General features: G+C 32.5%; 2 protein-coding genes and 1 non-coding gene across 3 annotated transcripts in view; 2 read left to right on the forward strand and 1 right to left on the reverse strand.

The window, feature by feature from the left end:
- Positions 1-22,982, forward strand: part of LOC131003688 (gibberellin-regulated protein 6-like) — a 98,289-nt gene that overhangs the window by 41,785 nt on the left and 33,522 nt on the right. The gene's annotated exons all lie outside the window — the stretch shown is intronic.
- TRNAT-UGU (transfer RNA threonine (anticodon UGU)) lies at positions 11,447-11,518 on the forward strand. Its single transcript has one exon. It is a non-coding gene; the product is annotated as a tRNA-Thr (tRNA).
- LOC131003700 (uncharacterized) lies at positions 20,702-22,894 on the reverse strand. Its single transcript, XM_057930246.1, has 6 exons — positions 22,858-22,894; positions 22,674-22,793; positions 22,267-22,562; positions 21,961-22,116; positions 21,244-21,777; positions 20,702-20,722 (listed from the first exon to the last, which is right to left on the reverse strand). The coding sequence occupies exons 1-6, from the start codon at positions 22,892-22,894 to the stop codon at positions 20,702-20,704; spliced, it is 1,164 nt and encodes a 387-aa protein (XP_057786229.1).

The raw sequence follows: 22,982 nt of genomic DNA on the forward strand, positions 1-22,982 counted from the left end.
ATTGTTTAATAGCTGCAGTATGACATGACACCACGCATTATAATAAATGTATACTTTTGGTATTTTTTGTGTATATATCTTAATTAGGCAGTCAAAGGTAAGCTACAACCTAATGTTGGAAATTTAACAGCATGCTTAGTTTAAGTAATAATTAAGATTCCAACTAATGCCAAATCCAATTAGGTACTCGTCCTACTCACTCGAAATAATAAGAAATTAATTAGTCAAACTCAAAGAGCATTCAAGTACAGATCCATATTAATAATAACAATAATGCTATTTGGACAAAATTTGTCCGGACAAACTATGATAAAATACTTTATAAAATAAATTTATTTAATAATTTTGGTTCAAAATAAAATAAAATTTAGCTAGTTTTATTGTTTTCTTTATATTGTAATTTTTTTTGTAATTTTTTAATAACCTTTTTAATTATTAATATTTTTAAAGTACACAAACTACAAATAAAATAACAAAAAATAAAAAAAATGTTAAAATATTACGAAAAAACTACAATATGGAGAAATCAATAAAACTAACTAAATCCTTTTAAACTTGAATCAAAATTTATAAATACATTAATTTAAAAAAAATTAATCTTATTTTTGTCCTGACAAATTTTATCCAAATAGCACTACTCTAATAATAATAAAAAAAAAACTTAAGTAATAATTTAATGGACGGAAATTCCGTATAAGTAAATAGTGATTCCTCCTCTCCCAAAAAAATAAAAAGAAAAGAGAATAAATAAGCAATAATAAAGCAGGAAGAGAGGAGTAAAGTACAAGGTTGCGTGAGAGTCGCATATTATTTTTACCCTGATTGACGTAAAATAAAACAAGGCAGGCTCTGTGCTTCTGCTGCATTTACTGAACCCACCTTAATTTGTCAAAGTTACCTGACACCCCCACCCTCCAACCACCCCCCACCCCACCCCACCCCCCCACACCCACCCTAACCCCACCCCACCCCACCCACCCCTTCTTCGATCTTTCAACATCAAACCCCCAAATTGCCCATTCCACCTCACTCCAATACAATATTTACTTTGTTATCCCTTCTTCCCAAATTACCCTTCTTTACACACATTGCTTTCGAATATTTTGAGATGTAAAGTTGGAAATCCCACGCTGCTTCGTAATTATGGATTGGGTAATATCTTTATTAAGCCTGCGTTTATTTTAATTGTAAAATCTTTAGTGAAAAATGATGAAAAAAATAATTTTTTTTCCTTTATTTTCTTTATCATATACTGCTTTTATTAGAGATGAAAAAACTTGTCATATAATACAATATATATTTTTCTATTTTGCATGGAGAGTTTTTTTTATCATAACAAACATGTAAAAAATGAAAAAAAAAATAAAATTTTATCATATAAAGATGAGGGGTAACAAAAAAAATGTATGTCTTTAAATGTCTTCTTTTTTTCATGAAATGATAATATTATAATTTCTTGAAGTGAAAATAGGGAAGAAAAAATGGTGAACTATTTTTTTTTTGTATAAATTGTGGAAAAGAATTGAGGCATTTAAATTTTTTATTATCATTCTTTTTTTTGTTATAAATTTATTCATCAAAATAAACACTGCTTTAGTAGGCATCATTACTCATTATTTATTAACGGTTTTGTGATTGATAATCGAAATTTGGGTTAGTAAGATTGAGAAAATAAAACTTACTGCGTTACGTGCAGTGACTTTTTTTTTAAAATATTTTTAAACGGGGTTTTAATTAATTAACGAAATTGATGGAGGGCAAAAGAGTCAAATCGCATGGTTCATGAGGACCATCGGTTACGCGATGGCTACATCCCTAAATTTAAAAGCACTTTTGTCGGATTCCATAGAATTTTGAGACGTTGAGGGTTTTGTCCGATTAATAATAATATAAACATATTTATCTGTAACAGCTTACTTTTAAATTTTTTTTAATAAAGCTGGTTTAAAAATTAAAAAAATAAAATAGAATAAAATAAAAGCGAAGTGATCGTAATCCGTTTTTGATCCCTAGTAGTTTGAAGTCTACGAAATTAGTATTAAAATTTTAATCTCTCAAAGTCCAACGCTTGGACGTATGATTTTTTGGAGTTTACTGCATGACATGTTTAATAATTAAATAAAGTACGTTTAAACTCCTCTAAATATTCTTAACTATAGCCACGTGTTCTAAACAACCCTCATGCTCCAACACGTGTAATATTTTATAATTGTACCTTCATTACAATAATTGATACCTTTTTTAAGGTAATCAACTTTAGGATTTAGGATTGACAGTTAATCAAGGTATTTAATATCTAATTCAATGATTCCTCCATAGTTTAATTAATTGTACTTTACAAATGGACCGAAGAATCAACTCATTTGACTTGTCCTTGCTTCACAAACTTTGGTTTTGGATATATGGTTTTATATTTTTGCAATATAACTTTTTTTTAGGATTATTAGCGTCTAAATACATCAATTTTGAAGGTAATTTAATTTTACACATGAATTTTGAGAGGAGTAAAAAATACATAAATTTTACTTCTTTCGTCCACAAAGAGTGTGTGTTTATTACTATTTTTAATTGTCCACAAAGATTGTGTGTTTTCCTTTTTTAAAAATCTTCTTTATACTTTAAACATCATTCACACTCAATATTTATAAAATATACACCCTTTACTTTTACAATTTGATAGGCGAAATATTACCTTTTAACACTAAAATCACATCTACCAAATTTTTTATTAAAACTCGTGTCTTTCACTCCACCACACACTCTTTGTAGACGGGGGGAGTAATATTTTAATAATTTTACCATAAATTTAAACTTTCTATAGAAAATCATATGATTTTTAGATTTAGTGTTTTATCAATTCTCTCAAAATGCGATGTCGCTTACAGATATCCTATACGACGTCATTTTTTAAAATGTTCGATGAGTACACGTCAACATTTGAACATGCTACGTTAAGTTTAATTTTAGTTAAAATTAAATTTGTGGTAAAATTGCTACGGCAATAAAATTTATAGTATTTTTTTATAGTTCACGTGTAAAACTAAATTATCCTCAAAATTAGTGTATATAGACGCTAATAACCTTACTTTTCAAGGTGTAACAAAATAGATACATCTATATTTTTTGTTGATTAATTGAATTTATTTTACATGACGAGATTTTGTGCACCTTGTTAAAAAATATTACTTGTACTCGTTAGTGTTAATGGGCAAAAATGCTCCATCCCTTATGTGTTTTTTGAAAAATGTCATCTCTTATCATAGAAAACATTCTATGCCCTAAATATGTAAAGTGCCTAATTTACCATTTGATGTTGATGGGTTTGCTTGGTTTTTTGTGAAAGTCTTACACATTTGACCGATTTGACAGCCATCGGTCATAAAAGTCAACGATTTGACAGCTATCAGTCAAGAGTACATATGATCGGTGGGTGGCTAGATCATGTGTCCGACCGACCGGACACATGATTTTACCGGCCGGACACATGATTTTAACGGCCGGACACATAATTTTATCGGTCAGACATGTGTCGGACCGATAAAATCATGTGTCCGGCCGGTGAAATCATGTGTCCGCCCCGCCGGACACATGATCTAGCCACCCACCAGTCATATGAACTCTTGACGGATAGCTGTCAAATCGTTGACTTTTATGATTGATAGCTGTCAAATCGGTCAAATGTGTAAGACTTTCACAAAAAACTAAGCAAACCTATCAAATCAAAGGGTACTTAAAGAATAGGGCATAGAATACTTTATATAATAAGAGAGGGCATTTTTACAAAAAAAGATAAGGAAATGGGCACTTTAAATTTTTACTCTACTTTATATATTATTATAGACACACTTATTATTGATTCTGATAATTTATAAAATGCATTGACAAAAGATATCAGGTCAAAGTTCTCGAGTTCTTTTATTAATTGATCTAGAATTAATATATTTATTAAATATAATATTTTTTTAAATTTCGGTTAATTGATTTGATTAAATCATTGACATGTATAATTTCCTCTTACAATATAATTCTCATCCCAGAGAAAATTATATTGTTTGCCCTAATCTAGTTGACTGATGGAAATTTTAGTGCCTTCTTTTTCCTTTTCAGGTTAGGCTAAGAAATTATTTAATACTATCAACTTTTTTTTAAAAAAAAGGAAAAAGGTTTGTTGGAAGAGTTCGATGGAACTTTTGTGGTATTTAGATAAAATAAACAAATCACAGAATTTAAGTAGATTTGGGTTTACCGTACAATCGAGTTGACCCACATTTAAAATAATGTTATTTATAATATCCAAATTAAGATGCAAATTCAAATCAAAATGCGGATTAGGATTTAAGTGAAGATACAATCCGATTGTATGGTATTCGTATAGCCAAGACTACCGCTAAACAAATTAAGAAAACTGCATACTAATTAGTATTGAGAAACTTTATTGACTACTCAAATAGTTAAACTACATCAGTTCATGTTGCATGCATGATATATAATCAATAATGGTCAAACTTCAAACCTAACATCATTATATTTTATATTTTTATTCTGTGGATAATATCAAAGTAGTTAAATCATTATCCGTAATCATAGTTTCTCTATCTCTATATATATAGTACGAAAAGTAAATCGAACTTTATTTAACCTTACTATCTACAATCGTGGTCAATGTAAACATTTAAATCCCTCAATCTCACAGCTTTTTCAGTTAGTTTTGTTTTTCTATAGAAATAATTTATTTGAGAACTATTAATTTATGTAGGAAGTAACATTACTTCACATAAAATTTCAAATAAATTTGTTTAATTTTTTTTATCTTTTTTATAAATTACATAAATAACTAAAAAAAATTTAAAGACCACACGGTGATGTGCTCGAACCCAAAACCTCAGACAATGGACATTAATAATCCACCGATGGACCAACATACGCACGTAATATATTTATTTATCTTGAATTCAGATCCACGTGTCGAGGAAGGCACGAAAATAAGCCTTAATGTTTGATGATAATGAGTGAAAGCTCGTCTCTCAATAAATAAAAGTTATTCTATGAATTTTATAATTTCCATTATATGTCTTTTTTTCCTAGTATTTAAGTGTATTTTAAAAGTAGTCACACTTTTTATGTGTGAGTTGTTTGCATTGGGATAAAAATATTTGAGTTGTTGACGCTTTTGACAATTTAACGCAAGGAACCATAATTCAGTTACGTATGTTTATTAATTTGTCGTGGATGTACTGAATGATAAAAATAAAAATGAATGTGTGTATGTTGGCTAAGTAATAATATCATTGATCTTTTAAGTTAAACATTTAAGTTAGAATCTGCTGTCATACAATTTTTTAAAAATATTTGCTTTTCCTTGAAAAATCAAAATTGAAACTGTGTTTATTTCACTACAAAAACGAGCATTATGCAAAAGCTCTGTTTATTTTATGGAAATGGTAGAATATATTTATATTATTAATAAAATGGTAGAAAAATATTTTGAATGAGTCACGATAGGATGCATAGGTGTGTAAGTAAATGCTGAAAGTGGTACAATTGATGAGATCAGCCAACCAATCATGCACCTCAGATGCTAAGATTATCTTCGATAGCTGTGTATTCTATTTTTTACTATATTTCTCATTAATTCTTCACGAATTGCTTTCAAATCGACAATTTCAAAGCATATAAGTGTCATCTTTAAAAAACACAAATTCTCAAATAAACATTATATATATATATAGAAGGATTCAACTGAGAAGCTAAATATTGTGGAGAATAGAGAATTCGTAAAATAAAAACGAACAGATCTATAATTTTAATGAACAGATCAATGTACCACACGAACAACAATTTGCCAAGCGTTCGAATCCTGCTGGTGGCGAGTTTTTCTTTATTTTTACTAAATACGACTGTTCATTACTTATGTTAATCTGTTCGTAAAATGAATAAATTTGTTCATAATGAATAAAAATATAATTCTCTATTGAACTCAACCATATATATATATATATATATATATATATATATATATATATATATATATATGTTGAAAATAACTACGGTATAAACACTTCTTAACATATAAAATAGGAACCAGCTAAAATGGATGAATTCTATGTAAAACACGTATGATTTCGCTATATAAATGTATGAATTGCGAAAAATAATTTTTTTTCTATTTATGAAATTCGAACTTGGGATCATGAATTCATCTAACAAAAGAAGTTGATCAATTTAATTGAAACGGAGGCAGTAATACATAATACTCCACTAAATTATCAAATTTATTCTTATTCGTTTACTTGAAAATATCCAAACTATCAATTTCCTTTATGAAAAGAGAAAGAAGCTGATGATTTAATTTCACCGTTTCCTTTTTTCCCAACTCAATAAAAAAATATCTATATTCAATTTTCTAGTACTAATAATATATAACTTTGCTTGTTCTTGATATTCTTCACAATAATTCTGTATAATAAATGTTTATTTCCTCAGTTCTTAATATACGCACGTTTTTTTAGTGACTAGAAATACTTATTAGGAATAAATGGAGTATATACGAAATTAAACCCAAAATTCGACAGCACATTGTCCAAATTGCATGATAAGTGAATTTAGGCAAGTCCGTTTCATAAATTCTAGTATATTATTATGATCTTAATATAAATAAAAATTATTATAATTATAAATATATTATTGAATATGGATATATCATTTGACAAAACATGTTCCATTATTGTGACACAAGTAGTAAAGAAGAGAAATATCCATATTTTCTTAAACCGAGACAAAACATAAAATAAAAAATTAGCCATATATTTTTCTCAACGCTATATATAGAGAGAGAAAGGATTCAGTAAAAATGATATTTTTTGTAAAAATATGAATTAATATAAATAAAGCATTAAGATTGAATAAGTTGTTTGTAATGCACGAATAATTATTTAAACTTGAGTTCAAATACTAGAGAGGATGGAAATTTCACCAATTAATTATATTACGGTTATTCATGCATTACAAGTATATTATTCTACCTATATATTGGCTTATTTGTTATTCTCATTTTCACACAAAAATAGTCATTCGCAATATAATCTAATCTTATTAGATTAGTCTATTATTAATCTTGTGTTATATTTTATAATTTTTATATTATATATAGTTAAATTAAAGCATATAGTAATATTTATATAACGCTTGTATAGCTTTTTGCACTCAATTAATGCTAATAGTAAAATTATTCATGGAATAACAAACAAATTTACGAATAATTAGACGCACTCACATACGCACAATTATAAGTATTAAAATAGAAGTGATAAATAAGTATAATGAAGGTATTTTTGGTCCCGAAATAGGAAAAGGAAAGCGGCTTGTTTTACAGGAATTTGGCGCAATTATATTACTTAATGATTTGGATAACACTATTCAAATGTTAGAAAATTTTGGTCATTATTACATCTGAAATGCAACATTTAAATTTTTACAATGACAGTGCGCGCAAGTGTCAGTAAATTTATTGATGTTTAGGTTGAAGCTTTAAGATTGGTAGCTCTGAAAAATAAAGTCCAAACTAAGTACAAAATTTACTCTCGCAAAATACCACCAACTTCGTCAATTTCATTTTGAGAAATACTATTGTTACAGTATAGTTTGGTTGTACAGAAATGGATCGTTTGGTACGGATGATTAGGATGTATAATATCTTATTTGATACTTTATCCGTTCCACTTCAATAGGCTCACTTCTTTTTGGCACTGAGATTAAGAAAAAATTTACTTTTTAATAGAAAAATGATAGTAATGTGGTCCACACCAGTTAAGTACAACTCTTTTACCTAAAAAGGAAAATGAGCCTATTGGAGTGGGACGGAGGGAGTAAAAAATAATACTACAAAACACAACGATATTCTTTATAAATTAAAAGTCCCAAAATATTACTACTCAAGTGCCATGTCAAGAGAGATCACAATGTCATAGTTTTGATGAATTCTGTACACCACTCACGCAAGTGGTATTAATATAAACCTTAATTATAACTATTGTTACTTTTATATAATTTTAATACATTGCGCATTGTTATATAATTTTTGTTGGGAACCCCATGGAATATCGGATTTTATTTTGATGATACCAAAATCCTTAGGTTTATATTGTAATAGACTAGAACTGTTTTGAACTCAAGTGTTAGAGTTCGCTTCTAGTTTAGTTAGCAGTTCTGAAGACTGAAGGACCGAAGGAGTGAAGACTGAAGATACCAACTGAAGTATCAGTTAAAGAATCAGTTCAGAACTGATTACTTAATGCGTGCTCCGTGGACTCAGAAGACTGATACTAAAGTCAAGTATCAGTTAAACATTCTTCCTCGGACTGAACTTCCAACGTTCAAAGGAAGTCACGTGCTTACATAGTACAGCCGCATTAAATGCAGAGATCTCAGGATCATCCCTCTCTGCAAAGGTCATTCCTATTTGGTGGCTACTTTATCAGAGATGTCACATCTCATGTCTTTCAAGAGAGCCGTTTCCACCAAACAAGGAACCTCGAAGATTGAAGCCTCAGCCCAAATTCGAAATGCTCTCCAACGGAAGAAATCTTGAAGACGTTCTCCGCCAACGGATCTATTCAAGACCTTTCCAATAAATAGCGTTCGAGGATCAACTTCAATCTTCACCGATTCAACAACCTAAGCTGAAGCTCTACCGAAATTGCTACTCAGCCCAAAGCTTAAACTCCCCAAAGCTTGAATCGAAGAAGAGAATTCCAAAGTCAAAACCAGTCACTGCTGATTACACACATTCTCTTAGACCTTAGGCATATATCTGTTTACCCAGAAGCCCAGGTCAAAACTTGCTCCGAAGAACTTGTTCTTTGAAGTCCAGTTGGCAAGTTTTTCAAACCTCCTTTCGTAAGAAAGAAACCGAGTGTTTGAGTGGAAAAGGAGTTCAGAAAGGTACTCTGACTCCGTGAGATCCTAGTGTAAGGTCGTGCTAGGAGTGAGAAATCCGATGCGAGTGAAGCGTGGGTACTGAAGAAAGGTCTCTTCAGTGGAACGGTTGTGTGCACCCGGCAAGCACACAGTTCGGTTTGCAGTGCACCAGTTAAGCACTTGTGGAGTGGATTGTTGGTTTGATCAACCGACCGTGGATGTAGGAAAGTGTTTTCCGAACCACGTAAAATTCTCTGTGTTATTTACAACTTTCAGTCTTTACATACTTATCTGTGTTCTTACTCTTGATAAACTGAATACTGAATAACTGCAAAGAGAAACCTAAGACTAACAACGTGCTCAACCGAGGCTATTACGAAACAAGTTTATTTCCGCTGCGTGTGATATCAGTCTGACTGATCTATCCTCTGATAGTCAGGAAGACTTATATCATCTCTGTTTTAGCAAACTCGACTGAAGCCCTTACGTGCATAAGTTAAGTCCCAGTAACTTAACTGATAACTCCTTACTGAAGAGTTTTCAGTATCAGTCGACAACCCTGTTTGGTCAAAACTGTTTTCAGTCAATAGGTGTCATAGTTTGCGTGTAAAGTTTCGTTTTGATCTCAATCTTGAGATCCCTCTGTTTTTAGAGGAGAAATTTGAAAAATAGCTCATATGTGTATTCCCCCCCTATACACCTATTCGAGACCCTCCGAACCTAACAATTTTACGCAAGTGCCATGTCAAGAGAGATCGCAATGTCATTGTGCATTGCTTAGCTAGAGTTGCAAGAGATTTTCCTACACACCATGTTTGGAATGAACCCTCGTTATTTGTAGAGGGTCATCTCCATTTACCATGCTCATGTGTTTAATGAAATCGTCTCTTATTATCCTAAAAAAAAATACATTATACCAAACTATATATTTATTATATTTTATAAAAAATTTAATACATTTTACCATGATATTAATATCACGTATAGTAATCAAAATCTAAATAAAAAAGTATCACAATTACCAAATGAGCCCAAATTCATCAAATTTACCTTCATTAATTCTGAATATACGTAAATATAGAATCAAAATTAATATTCCTCAAATTAAACCCTTTATTGCAATTATAATTATTGATCACATACATATTAGAAAAAAAACTCTGACACAAATATATTAACTTAATAGAAACATGGATTGAAACCAAGCGGTCGTATCTGATAATTTGGAAAATTGGGGACTGTTTTTTCGCAGAGATGACATATATATAACTGCCTATTTTAATCATGAAATCTGAATCCGAAAATATTTCAAAGGTCGAAATTCGGTAAGTCAAAAACCCAAAGAAAAGACAACATAAAAAATTACTTGTGCATTGGATATTGAAACAGAAATATTTGCTATAGATTATTATATTCTGCAGACTGTGCCAAAAATATAAATATGTACTGTTCACTTCACGCGCAGTTGAATACCATTTTATTATTTGTAGACTGTATTTTTTTTCCAATAAATCTATGCAGTCACATTATCGCCACTCACAATTTAATTTAATAGAGAAAATTTTAATTTTTTTTAAAATAAAAATAAGATTTAATTATTTTATTGTATTCTCTACATTATAGTTATTTTTTTATAATTTTTTTTTGCAACTTTTATTTTTAATTTATTTTTAATAAAAATAAAAAGTTACAAAAAAATTATAAAAAAATAACTACAATGTAGAGAATACAATAAAATAATTAAATCTTATTTTTATTTTAAAAAATAAATTAAATAAATTAATTTTTTTTCTATTTAAGTGAATTGTGGGTGCCCACGGTGTGGCTATTTAAGAGCATTCCTAGCAGAAATCCCAAAATTATGCTCCTATATTCCTCCCTAAATCTTCCCTATTTAATTTTAGGATCTCGATTTTATAAATGCATACACCAGATCTCCTATTTTCTACATAAAAATAATAATTATGTGTGGGCCCTACTAATTATAAGCTTAAAATAAATTTAGGGTGAGTGTAAATTTAAGATTGAATTTAGGTAGGTGTAAAATTTTTTGTGGGCTTTAGGGAATCTGCTGGATGCATTTTTTTATCTCATTTTCAATTATTTTAGCCTAAATTTAGAGTTAATAATGCATTTAGGTGATCTGTTGGGAGTGCTCTAAAATTACTCTTTTTGTTTTTTTTTTTCCTATTTCATTTGGTGCATAAAAAAACTGCAGTAAAATTACGTCATGGTTAAGGTTTTTGCATCATTTTAAACAGCTTTTTGACCACGAATGTCCACTCAATCGCTGTCAATTTGTGAAATCACCCAATAATTTTTCCACGGTCGCGTCTGGTTTTTCGTGCATTTTATTTGATTAATTAATTTCGAATTGTGATGTTTAATACCACCAAAAATGATTGTTTATGCGAGTGATTATCGAAAGCTAGTTTGTTTTAAAAATGTGACAAGTTTATTCAATAATCGTAAATGGAGCTTTACTGTCTGGAACATAACAATATAGAGACAACTTAAATTCAAATAAAAAGCCCCTATAGCTCAGTGGTAGAGCGTCAGTCTTGTAAACTGAAGGTCTGTAGTTCGATCCTGCATGGGGGCATATTTATTTTATTTGGTGATTGTTTTTCGTTAATTTATTTTTAATTTGGTTTAATTTCCCCTATGATAACTTAAATTTCTTTATTGTCCTTAATTGTTACTTGTTCTGTAAACGCGCACAGAGCTCTATTTTCAGCCTCTTTAATTTTAAAAATGACTAATTTGTCAACTTCATAAATTTTACCACACTATTCAACAAGCTTTTTATGTCTGAAAATCTAAACCTTGTCAAAGTAGGACATATAATATCACACATTGGTGTAATGTTGATAAGTATCAAGTACTATGATCTTTCTTCTAAAATCAGTTCTGGTTCTTGTGTCTCAAATTAATTTGGTAATGATTATTTCTTCAATGTATATGTTTGGGATAATTACCAAACTTTATATTTGAAATATGATCATTACAAGTCGACGTGGGATAGAAATTCAAATTTTAATACTTCCTTAAAAAAATATAGATTTAACATGCCCCGCACGTATAGGCTTATATGACCACTAAAACGTGTACAAAAGACAAATCACATTGAACTTTGGGCCTGCTCTAATATCATACTCTCTCCGTCGTAATAACAACGTCCCAAAAAACTGAGACACACAAATTAAGAAAATGTAAATAAAATAAGATAGAGATAAAAAGTAAATGAGGAGAGAACAAAGAAAATAGTAAAAAAGTTAAGAGATAGATAAAGTAAATGAGGAGATAGATAGAGATAGTAGATAAAGTAACTTTTTTTGTTTTTAAATGAATATTGTAGATGGGCCCAAAAGGAAAATTTAGGACATTATTGAGACATGGGGTATTAAAATTTGGCCCAAAAGGAAAATGCCTCTTAAAAGGATGATGGACACAATTTATATAAGATAGCGCTTTTAAAATAGTTGTTGGGTCCCGGAAGGTCTAAAATAGGTGTATGAGGGGAGAATACACCTAAATGCAGTTTTTCAAAATCAAACACAATACAACCTTTAACAGTAAACGAAAGGTTGAAGACTGATACTGAAAAACACTTCAGTAAAGGTATCAGTTAAAGTAAAGACTTTAACTGATACTCTCGTAGAGCTTCAGTCTTGGATTGAACAGAGAAGTGTTATGAATCTTACTGACTATCCGAAGAATTATCACTTATACTAATAACACACGCAGCGAAAAACTTTGTCTTCTGAAAAAGCCTTATAGAAACACGTTGTCAGGTTAACGTTTCACTTTGTCATTAGTCAGTTTCAGTTAAGAACGTTTGTGCACAGATATGACAGTAAAACTGAAAGCGATAAATGACAAAGGGATTTTTACGTGGTTCGGAATCCAATTCCTACATCCACGGTCAGTAGATCACACTGACAAACACTCTGGGCTTATGCTTACGGGTCCACAACAAATCTTGAACTGAAACCACACGTTTCAGCACCAACACACTGGGTTGGATTTCTCAAACACACTTAGCGCGCACTGGGCACTAAGATCTCTTGGAGTCAGAACACTGGTCTGAACTCCACAAAACTTCAAACACTCTTTTAGCTCAGTTGAAAGGAGGTTTGAAAACTACCAACTAGATCACAGAGAACATGCTCTCTGTAATCAGCAACTTAGGCTTTGGATAAACAATATTTGCCTAAGGTTCTAAGAGAATATATGTAATCAGCAATGGACTGATTTTGGTTTTGTGATTCTCTTCTTCGATTCAAACTTTGGAAGGCTTTGCTTGCTGAGTTGCAATTTCGGCAGCGTTTCAACTTGTGTATTTGAATCGGTGAAGATTGAAGTGATCATCGAGCTCTATTTATAAGAGAGGTCTTGAATAGATCCGTTGGCGGAGATGGTCTTCAAGAATTCATCGGTTGGAGAGTAATTCGAATTTTGTTGAGGCTTCAATCTTTGAGGTTCCTTATTTGGTGAGAAACGGCTACTAGCGTACAGGAGATAAGGCGCCTCTGAAAAGAACGATCATCTGTATCTCTACATTTAAGTACTACTAATATAGCTATAAGTACCATTCTTGCAGAACTACATAAGACAGAGTATATGGTACTAATAGTGTCATATGTGCCTAACCCGCGTGCAAACCCGAATTCGGTCCGCCCTATTTAAGGGCAAAACAGTCCTAAAACGTAAAAAATTGCCAAAATTTGTGCTTTTTCAATTAGTGGCCAAATATTGTGTTTCCTTCTTCAAAATGGTCATGCGACTATATTGTTTCATCTATATAATATGTAGAAGATGAGTTTTCTCCCTCCATTTTTTATCTCTCTTCTCCCATCAATTTTTTCACTATTTTATATGTCTTTTTATTTCAATATAATTTTAATTTTTTTTATAAATATCGTTAAATTTGATTTATGAAGAAATATTCAATATGCATCTTAAGTTTAAGTTCGTAACAAGATCTTTACTATGGTATAAAAATCATGAAAAATGAATTTAAAACGAATATGCTATTACAATTTTAAAATATTTTATTTTCTTTCTCTTTTTTAAAATTTTAAAACTTTTTTATTTATGTCTGTTTAATTTTTTTTTTAGCAGAAAAAAGGATGAAGATTTCATTGAACCGGTACCAGCGGTACCAAAGAGGGGAAAACAGAGAGAGAAGTAAAACAAGACAAATAAAAAACAGCAGAAACTGCACTACCAGCCGAGCACTTCACAAAGAAACCATCCGGAATTCCTCAAAACGCAGCTTCGAACCATCTCCTGAAGTCCTCAGTTGATTTCTGCACATTGTAAATCGTCATCCAGCTCCATAATCTCGATTTAGCTCCGCTTCAGTTCTTTTATAATTCCAAACTCCTTGCTGAAATTTGCATTCGTTTCTCATCTTCCAAATACACCAAATCAGTCCCGACCAAACACCAATTAGAAACCGTTTGTCTTTCTTCTTTCCAAGGTTAATAAAAGCATTAAAATGGTTAATCACCTTGCAATGCATCGCCGTTTGTTTGCCAATCCATGAAAGCGTCGCATTCCACAACTCCAAGGTCTTTTGACAGCCAAAGAAAATGTGATATGCCGTCTCAATCGTCGACTTACAGAAAACGCAGAGAGCCTCCTGTTGCTGAATAGCCACCTTTCGTTTCAAGAGATTATCACATGTAGCCATTTTGCCTTTGAAAACTTTCCACGATGTTGTAATCACTTTGGGTGGAGCTGGGGCTTTCCAGATGAAAGAAAATTCACTCACATTTCTCCTGTTGAGATCAATTCTGCCGTCGGTACTGATGGTCACTCACATTTATGTCTGTTTATAAAAATATCTATTTATTATTATCTATAATAACAATGTGTATATTAATTTTCATTATCAAATAATATAAAATTATTCAATAACTATAATTATCATTACACTTTATACATAATTGAAAATTAAAATTTTAAATTCAAAATTTTATTGAGTAATTGATATTTATATTTAAACCATATTTTGTATTTATTTATATTTTGATTCTGTTTAATAATTATATTTATTTATTTAAAATATCATTTAATTTTGATTTTGTCGTGCATCGCACGGATGATCGTACTAGTATATATAAGTTTGGAGTATTCTTTTCCCTTATGAGCCTTTTAAGGGGAAGATAGGCTAATTGTTCTAATAAAATTAATAATTGTAATAAAATGATACTCCGTTCGTCCCAATAATCAAGTCTCCTTTCTTTTGGGCTCGGGTATTTAAGAGAGTAAAATTAAGAGTTAAATTGTGTATCCCACAAATTTAATTTAATGTTAATTTTAATTAAGGGGGTTGCCCTTGTTCTCTCTCCCGTCCCTAATCTCCTTCCACAGTTCGACCGGAAAAAACAGCGGCGAAAACCACCGTACCGCCGCCTCATTTCACTCTCTACCTGATACTGAAACCCTCCCCTGTCTTGCTTCGATTGACAGTAACAGAGCCGCCGCCGGAGCTCTATATCCTCAAAACCACCGACACCACCCTTCGTCTCATCTCCCTCGTCTGTTGCTACATACTCAGATCCCTAAACTCCCTTCTCTAATTTTCGCCAACGGCGACGCCACCCACCTAACGCCGCCTCCCTTCGCCCACAAACTTGCAAGAAATTGCTCAGAAATTTTCAGTAGCAAGAACTCCACAACAAGAGGTATGAGCCCTTTTCGGGCGGGCACGGCCCGTAGAGTAGATCTCAAGTCAAGAGAAATAGTGGAGGAGAGGGGGAGGCGGCGAGAAGAAAGGGAGGTTGGCGTCGCGGTGGAGGCGCGAGGTTGGTGGTGGCGGCGGCGGCGGTGGTGAATTATCTGATCAATAGTTTGCATGTATAGCTATTCGGTTTGAGACCTGACGGAGATAACTATTTAGCGGATTCAGGAATGTATGATATGATTTTAACCTTGAGACCTGACGGAGATAGGTGGATCATTCATCATAGGGAGCTATTGGGAGTTTGTAGATTATCTTGAGACCTGACGGAGATAGATAGTTTATTAATCTTCGATCTTTGCTGCTCTGACGAGAGTAATTGATTATAATTATGATCTCCCATCATAACTGGATTAAATTGGTTATTAGGATTAATAGATTGATTATGTGGATTTAGTTGATTAATTTACTACCCTAGGATCAGTTATTTTTATTATTTTATTTATTTACATGCGTTGTCTTTGCTATTGTTTGGAATTTTAGTTTTAAGTTAATATTCTCATTTTTCTGATTGTCTGTCTATTGTGATAGTTTGTTTAGGAAATAGATAAAGTTATTTCGTTGTTTCGGTCCATGTGGATACAATACTCTGCTTACTATTTTCATGCTACAATTACACCGTTTAGTTGCAGTTATTGTCACTAATAAAATAGTGATCAGCGGCGAGAAAAGGGGGAGGTTGGCGTCGCAATGGATGCGCGAGGTTGGTGGTGGCGGCGACGGCGGGAGGAAGAGGGTGGAGGGAAGACCGGTGGAGGTACGAGGTTGGTGGTGGCAGCGGCGGGAGGAAGGGGGCGGTAGAAGGAAGACTAGAGAGAGAGAGAGAGAGCAGAGGGTGGGGATGAAATTGGGGGTGGGGTGGAGACCCCTGATTAATTTACTAAGTCTTGCTTAATTAATGCTAAAAAGGGAAATGCGACTTGTTACATGGGACGACTCAAAAAAGAATACGAGACTTGATTATTGGGACGGATGGAGTAATTATTATGAATAAAAATAATAATTGTATAGGTTTTTTTTTAAATGTTAAATTCCTGAAAATATTAATAAATGAAGAGTCAAAATTATCATGGGATAAATTTGCAAAATTTCCCATAATATGAGTTTTAAACGGTTAAAATCGATTAAGTTGTGATAAACTTTAAGAAATACTAATAACTCACTACTCCAATTTAATTATTTAATTAAAGAAATGCAAAATGGCCTAGAATCTTGGAATTGAAGAATAAGGCACGCCGTGAAGAGAAAAAACGTTACACTTTTTCCCTGCTTGGTCAAAATCGTGATGAGTTGTGTTAGTACAAAAATGAAAAGAAAAATATATAGTAATATATATATATAGTTAGGAAAATCATGTGGGTATGGGCCTAATACAAAGAAATAATGAAAAAGGTTAGCATAGGGCCCACCATTATACAATGGATTACCAACCAAATACAGAAAAAGCCCACTACTTAACCCATAACTCGCCACATGCCTGTTTATTTCCCTAACTGACAGCGTAATTCTGAAGTTTTTATTAATCAATCAAATTCTACTATTTATAAATCAAGCAAAGTCTGCATCATGGATTTTAGAAAAAATATTAATCATGATTTCGAAGAAATGTTAGGACGCCACAGAGCTAATATTATCGATGTGTAGAAGTGGTATTAAAATAAGGGGTTATCGGCTCCTATAAATTTTAGGCTTAATTTGATTTTTTCATGAACTTTGAAAGCTGTCAAAAAATACACTAATTTGGATTCTTTTTTATTTTTTCCATAAATTTTGAAAATTATTAAAAAAAGATACAAAAACTTTGGTTCATTTTATTTTTTTTCATGAAATATATTGTTATAAAAGAATATCTAAATAATTCTTTTGTTTTAATTTTTTTCAAAACGACGTAATTTTGATTACGAAATATATTTTAAAATAAAAAAAATCATATCACCCATGAATAATTGTCATCTATCATTAATTAAATTAACTAATTAATTATAAAAGAATTATTAGAATAATTTTTTTATAACAATATATTTCGTGGGCAAAAATAAAATGAGTCAAAGTTCATGTATTTTTTTTACAATTCTCAAAGTTTGTGAGAAAAAATAAAATATGAATTAAAATTTATGTATTTTTTTGACAACTTTTAAAGTTTGTGGGACAATCAAAATAAACTTAAAGTTCGTGTATTTAGACTCCAATAATCCTTTAAAAAAAATGATGAAATGCGAATAGCTAGTGATAATGATGAATAATTATAAAGTTTTGGTTTAAAATCATTTTGTATATAAAAGACTTAAAATATTTTGACTCACAAGTTGATTGGACAGTTTCTGCAGTTTGTAATCAACTATTCCGTTCCTTTTTCTTTTTCATTTATACTTTCCAAAATTAAAGTTCGTTTTGTTTTATTAGATGTGCATTATTAAAATTTCTTAATGTATTCATCTAATGTTATTAAGAGTCATTTTTCTTTTCTTTTTTTGAGGGGGAGTCATTTTTCTTTTGAATGAATAAATAAGGGTATAATGGGATAGATTTATGCAAAAATGGAATATTGCTATACTTTTTGGGCAAATGGAGCACTTAAAAAGCGTATTATGTGGAAATAATAAATTTGTAGTATTATGTGGAATGACAAAACAGAACGTGGAACATAGTCTCGTCGTATATTAGATTAAACATTAAAACCCCACAAATAATTCTAAATTTGGAATAGATCGACATTCTACTTATATTTAATTAGTTTTTCGTCATAAATTATCAAGAACTCGATATCTGGCAATTTGGCAGCAGGCATCAACAACCATATCGGATTAAACTCATCTTACCTAATGTAATTATCATTAATTGTGATGTGAAATAAGATTTGTCATCTAATGTAAATTAATTTCTGATTGGCCTACAATCTACCGCATTTTCGCCTTCCGACCACGCACACTTTTTTTCCCAATATCATTAGGCCTATAAAATCCTAAGTGGATCTATGATAATGTAATTATTGTGATTTACAGTAACATACTTGAAATAATGTCGGGTATCAACATCACTAAACATGGTTGATTAGACTTTCTTCTAAGGGATGTTCATATTGAATGATGGGATAGCTAGATGGATAAAAATGATTCAAGTTAATTTATCATTTTATTTTGGTAAATTGATTGATTTTAATTTTTGTTTCATCATATTTTATCCTTAAAATACTCGATCATATATTATATTTGTTAATTATATATATCACTTAAAGTAACTGTAAGGCCTATGGGTGTTTAATTTATATTATTGATGAAATGTAAGTAGTATTGTAGTAGTATATAAAAACGAGTTTTTTTCCCTCCATTTTCTCTCTCTTCTCCCGCCAATTTCTACACATTTTCCTTTCTTGTCCTACAAATTTTCTCACTTTTTTTTTCTAAACATCGCCAAATTTGATTCATAAAAAAATATTCGATATGGATCTTAAATTTAAGTTCGTGATAAGATCTTTAATATGGTATAAAATCATCAAAAAAGAATTTAAAACGAATAAGTTAGGAAAAAACAAACTTTTAAAATACTTTATTTTCTCTTTCTTCATTAAAAATTTACAATTTTTTATTTATATTTTCGCATGAAAATATTTATTTATTTATTATGACGTGTAATACTCTATGATAATAATGTGTAAAGTTAAATTTTCATTATTAAATAATTTAAACTTATTTAATAACCATAATTATAATTACATGTTGAAAATTTAGGTTTTTAAATTCATAATTTTATTGAATAGTTGATGTGAATTATTTTATTTTATTTTTAAATTATATTTTGTATTCGTTTATTTAAGTATGTCGTTTAATTTTGATTTCATTGTGCATCGCACGGATGTGCGTACTAATTTTTAAATTATTATTATTAAGAGATCTTCAATCTCACTATATGAATAAAATAAAACTAATTCAATTGATAAAAAAAAAATCAAAAGCCTTTATCATCTCAAACTTCTTAACAAACAAGAAATAATAAATCTTACTCTATTTTTATTTATTAAAATTAATCCTAAAAATAATGGTACTTAATGGTCGGATTTCATGATCTAGATAATTAGTGATTGATGGGTGTATGAATAAAAGCCTTTTTTTGCGTCCACGCATTTTACTGCGCCAACAACTCCAAGTTGACTCGGCACCACGAAAAGTTAGTAAATTCCCTGTTTGGGCAAGTGGTGATAGACTGATAAGGATTTCAACTCAAGGTCAAAACTTTTAAGATTAGCTAGGAAGATGCTTGGCTAACTTTTTTTTTTTTTATAAGGAAAGTAAATATTATAGAACGAAAAGGCACCAGTAGTACCAAGAAGATTATAAAATTAGCGGGGATTCATAATTCGACATCCACCTATGAATCCCAACTCCATCATTAACAAAACCAAAAATTCTACCCCAACTCCACACTCTAGCTTTGATTTCTCCAAACAAGTTTGCACTCTCCCATTTTTTGTTCTCAAATCTACTCTCATTACGCATTTTCCAAATAAGCCAAGTAGTACAACACCAAAGAGCCATCAAGAGCTTCTTATTTCTTTTCCGGCCACTCAAACTAGTAAAGAACTGAAAGTGCGAGGACACGTCATATGGCTGCGCCATGCTAACTCCGAGCCATTGAAAGATTGCTTCCCATACCTTTGAGGTCTTTGGACAGTGGATCAACAAGTGGTTCGTGGATTCCTGCCGATGAAAATAGGCGTTACATCCCACCTCGACTTCACACAACATCACATTTCTTCTCAAGAGATTGTCACACATCGGAATTCTGTTCTTCAAAATTCTCCATGCGGTAAGCTTGACTTTGTTTGGAATAGGGATCTTCCACACCTTCGTACTCATATCAGTTTCCTCCACCGCCTCCGTAGTCTCGTTTGCTTGATTTTTAATAGCTTCATAAGCGAACTTGGTTGTAAAGCCTCTCCCGATGTCGCCACTCCATGTCCATCCGTCCTTGTTACCTGCACACATATTAGTACCAGAAACAAGGCTAAGCAGCTCCGAAACTCCTTCCCTCTCTCTCTCAAACAGCTCTCTTCTCTACCTTAAATCCCAACACCATCCAGTATCAGTCCATTCCCCAACTTCACAGATTGCAGCTTCTTTATTCACACTCAACTGAAAAAGTCTAGGAAAAGTAAACTTCAACGGCTTTTGTCCAACCCACCACTGACTCCAGAATTTAAAGGTCTTCCCATCCCCCACCTTTGGCTTCAAATTTTGAACAAACCAAAAATTGCTCGCCCCTCCCGCCGCAGAAACAATCTTCGGCCACCACCCATCTCTAAATCTACCTTTCCCCGCGTTTTCCAGACCTGTCTCTCCCCACTCAACCTCACCATAAATGGACCTAACAATTTTAGCCCAAAGCATGTCTCTTCCAGTAAGGTACCGCCACAACCATTTAACGACAAGTGCCTGATTAAACCACTCAATATTTTTAAGCCCCAAGCCTCCTTCATCTTTTGAAGCACAAAGCACCTTCCATTTCACCCAAGCAATCGCACTTTTACTAGAACCCCCTCCCCACAGAAAATTACCAAGTAAAGCATTTAGAGAACTCACAATTGATTTTGGTAAACAGGTAAAAGAGAGCTGGTAAATCGGTATAGATTGAAGCACAGCCTTCACCAAGGTCACACGGCCAGCGAGAGAGAACTTCCCATTTTTCCACGAATCGATTTTCTTTCTCACCTTCTCAACCAAGTATTTCCAATCAGCAACCTTTTTGCCCTTGCTACCCACTTTAATACCGAGGTAATTGAAAGGTAAGGAGCCTACATCACAACCCAAAATAGCCGCCATCATCTCGATCTTATCCTCCTCGACCCCAACTCCGAAGAGACAACATTTTTTGAAATTCACGGCAAGCCCTGACAGTAGCTGGAACACTCTGAGAATCCTTTTAACTGCCACTGCATTTCTTTCATCATCCTCCATCAAGAAGACCGTGTCATCAGCGTATTGGAGGTGCGGAATTGAAATGTAATCATTTCCTACCTTTACCGGCTTAATCAGCTCCTTCTCAATAGCTCTCGTGATCAAAGAGTGGAGCCCCTCCGCTGCAATAAGAAAGAGAAACGGGGAAAGCGGATCCCCCTGCCGTAATCCTCTTTCTAAACACACCTCACCAGATGGAGATCCATTCACCAAAATATTCGTCGTCGCCGAGGAGATACAACCTCGGATCCATTTCCTCCATAATGGCTCAAAATCCATTCTTTCAAGCATTAAATCCAAGAAATCCCACTCGACGGAGTCATATGCTTTCGCAAAATCCACCTTGAAGATAATCCTCCCTTTTCTCTTCTTAGTAGCCTCCGCGATTGCTTCATTTAGAACCACGACCCCATCAAGGATGTAACGGCCGCCAATGAAGGCACTCTGATTATCCGAAATAACTGAATCCATGACCTGTTTCATCCTATTCGCCAAAACCTTCGCAATGACTTTGTAGAGGCTACAAATAAGTGAAATAGGCCTAAACTCCTCAAGTGAGCAAGCTCCTTCTTTTTTAGGAATGAGAACGATGAATGAAGAGTTACATCCCCGAGGGATTTTGCCATTGGAGTGAAATTCAGTCATCACCTTTAAAAAATCTTTCTTGATAATCTCCCATGACGCTTTCCAGAACTTGAGGTTAAAGCCATCCGGTCCCGGGCTCTTGTCACCGTCACAGCTCCAAATGGCCTCTTTAATTTCTGATTCTGAAAAAGTTTTGATCAGCTCTGCATTATTTGCTGCAGAAATTTTCCGAGCAGTGAAATCTACCGGTATCATAGGTAGGACGCGCGGCGTCTTCTTGAAGTGATTCTCGAAGAACGTTTTGACGTTCTCCTTAATGGTCTTTGGATCCTCGATCCAGCAGCCCCCAACATCAAGCCCTGCAATTTCATTCTTCTTTCTTCTCCCAACAATTGCTTTGTGATAAAAACTAGTATTAAGATCGCCCTCCTTGACCCATTTGACTTTCGCCTTTTGTTGGAGAAGACTACATTTTTCTTTGGATTTAAGGAAAATCTTTGCTCGTAATTCATTTCTCCTGATTGTCTCACTCTCCTCAAGACCAAAGGTGTCATCAAAAATGTCCAGCTCCTGAAGTTCATCCTTAAGATCTGTCAATCCGTGCTCAATGTTGCCATAAATCCTCAGATTCCACTCTTTCAACGCACACTTCACCAATTTCAATTTCTCTTTGAACACAAAGCAGCTCCATCCTTCAATCTTAGCTTCATCCCAAGATTTCCTTACCAACGCGCAAAAATCTGGGAGGGTGTCACAGCCCACTATCCCAATGACGGGTT

This window comes from Salvia miltiorrhiza, unplaced genomic scaffold (genome assembly GCF_028751815.1).
Source record: "Salvia miltiorrhiza cultivar Shanhuang (shh) unplaced genomic scaffold, IMPLAD_Smil_shh original_scaffold_259, whole genome shotgun sequence".
In the NCBI taxonomy this organism is placed as follows: Eukaryota; Viridiplantae; Streptophyta; class Magnoliopsida; order Lamiales; family Lamiaceae; genus Salvia; species Salvia miltiorrhiza.

What these genes read in the sequence shown, in the direction of transcription:
- LOC131003700 (XM_057930246.1), bottom strand. Translation starts at nt 22,894, where the DNA reads ATGGAGCTGCTTTGTGTTCAAAGAGAAATTGAAATTG. An exon ending in TCAAGAAAGATTTTTTAAAG is followed by an intron (nt 22,117 to 22,266) that starts GTGATGACTGAA and finishes GTCATTGCGAAG; the next exon opens with GTTTTGGCGAATAGGATGAA. An exon ending in CCTGTTTACCAAAATCAATT is followed by an intron (nt 20,723 to 21,243) that starts GTGAGTTCTCTA and finishes TTGGGATTTAAG; the next exon opens with GTAGAGAAGAGAGCTGTTTG.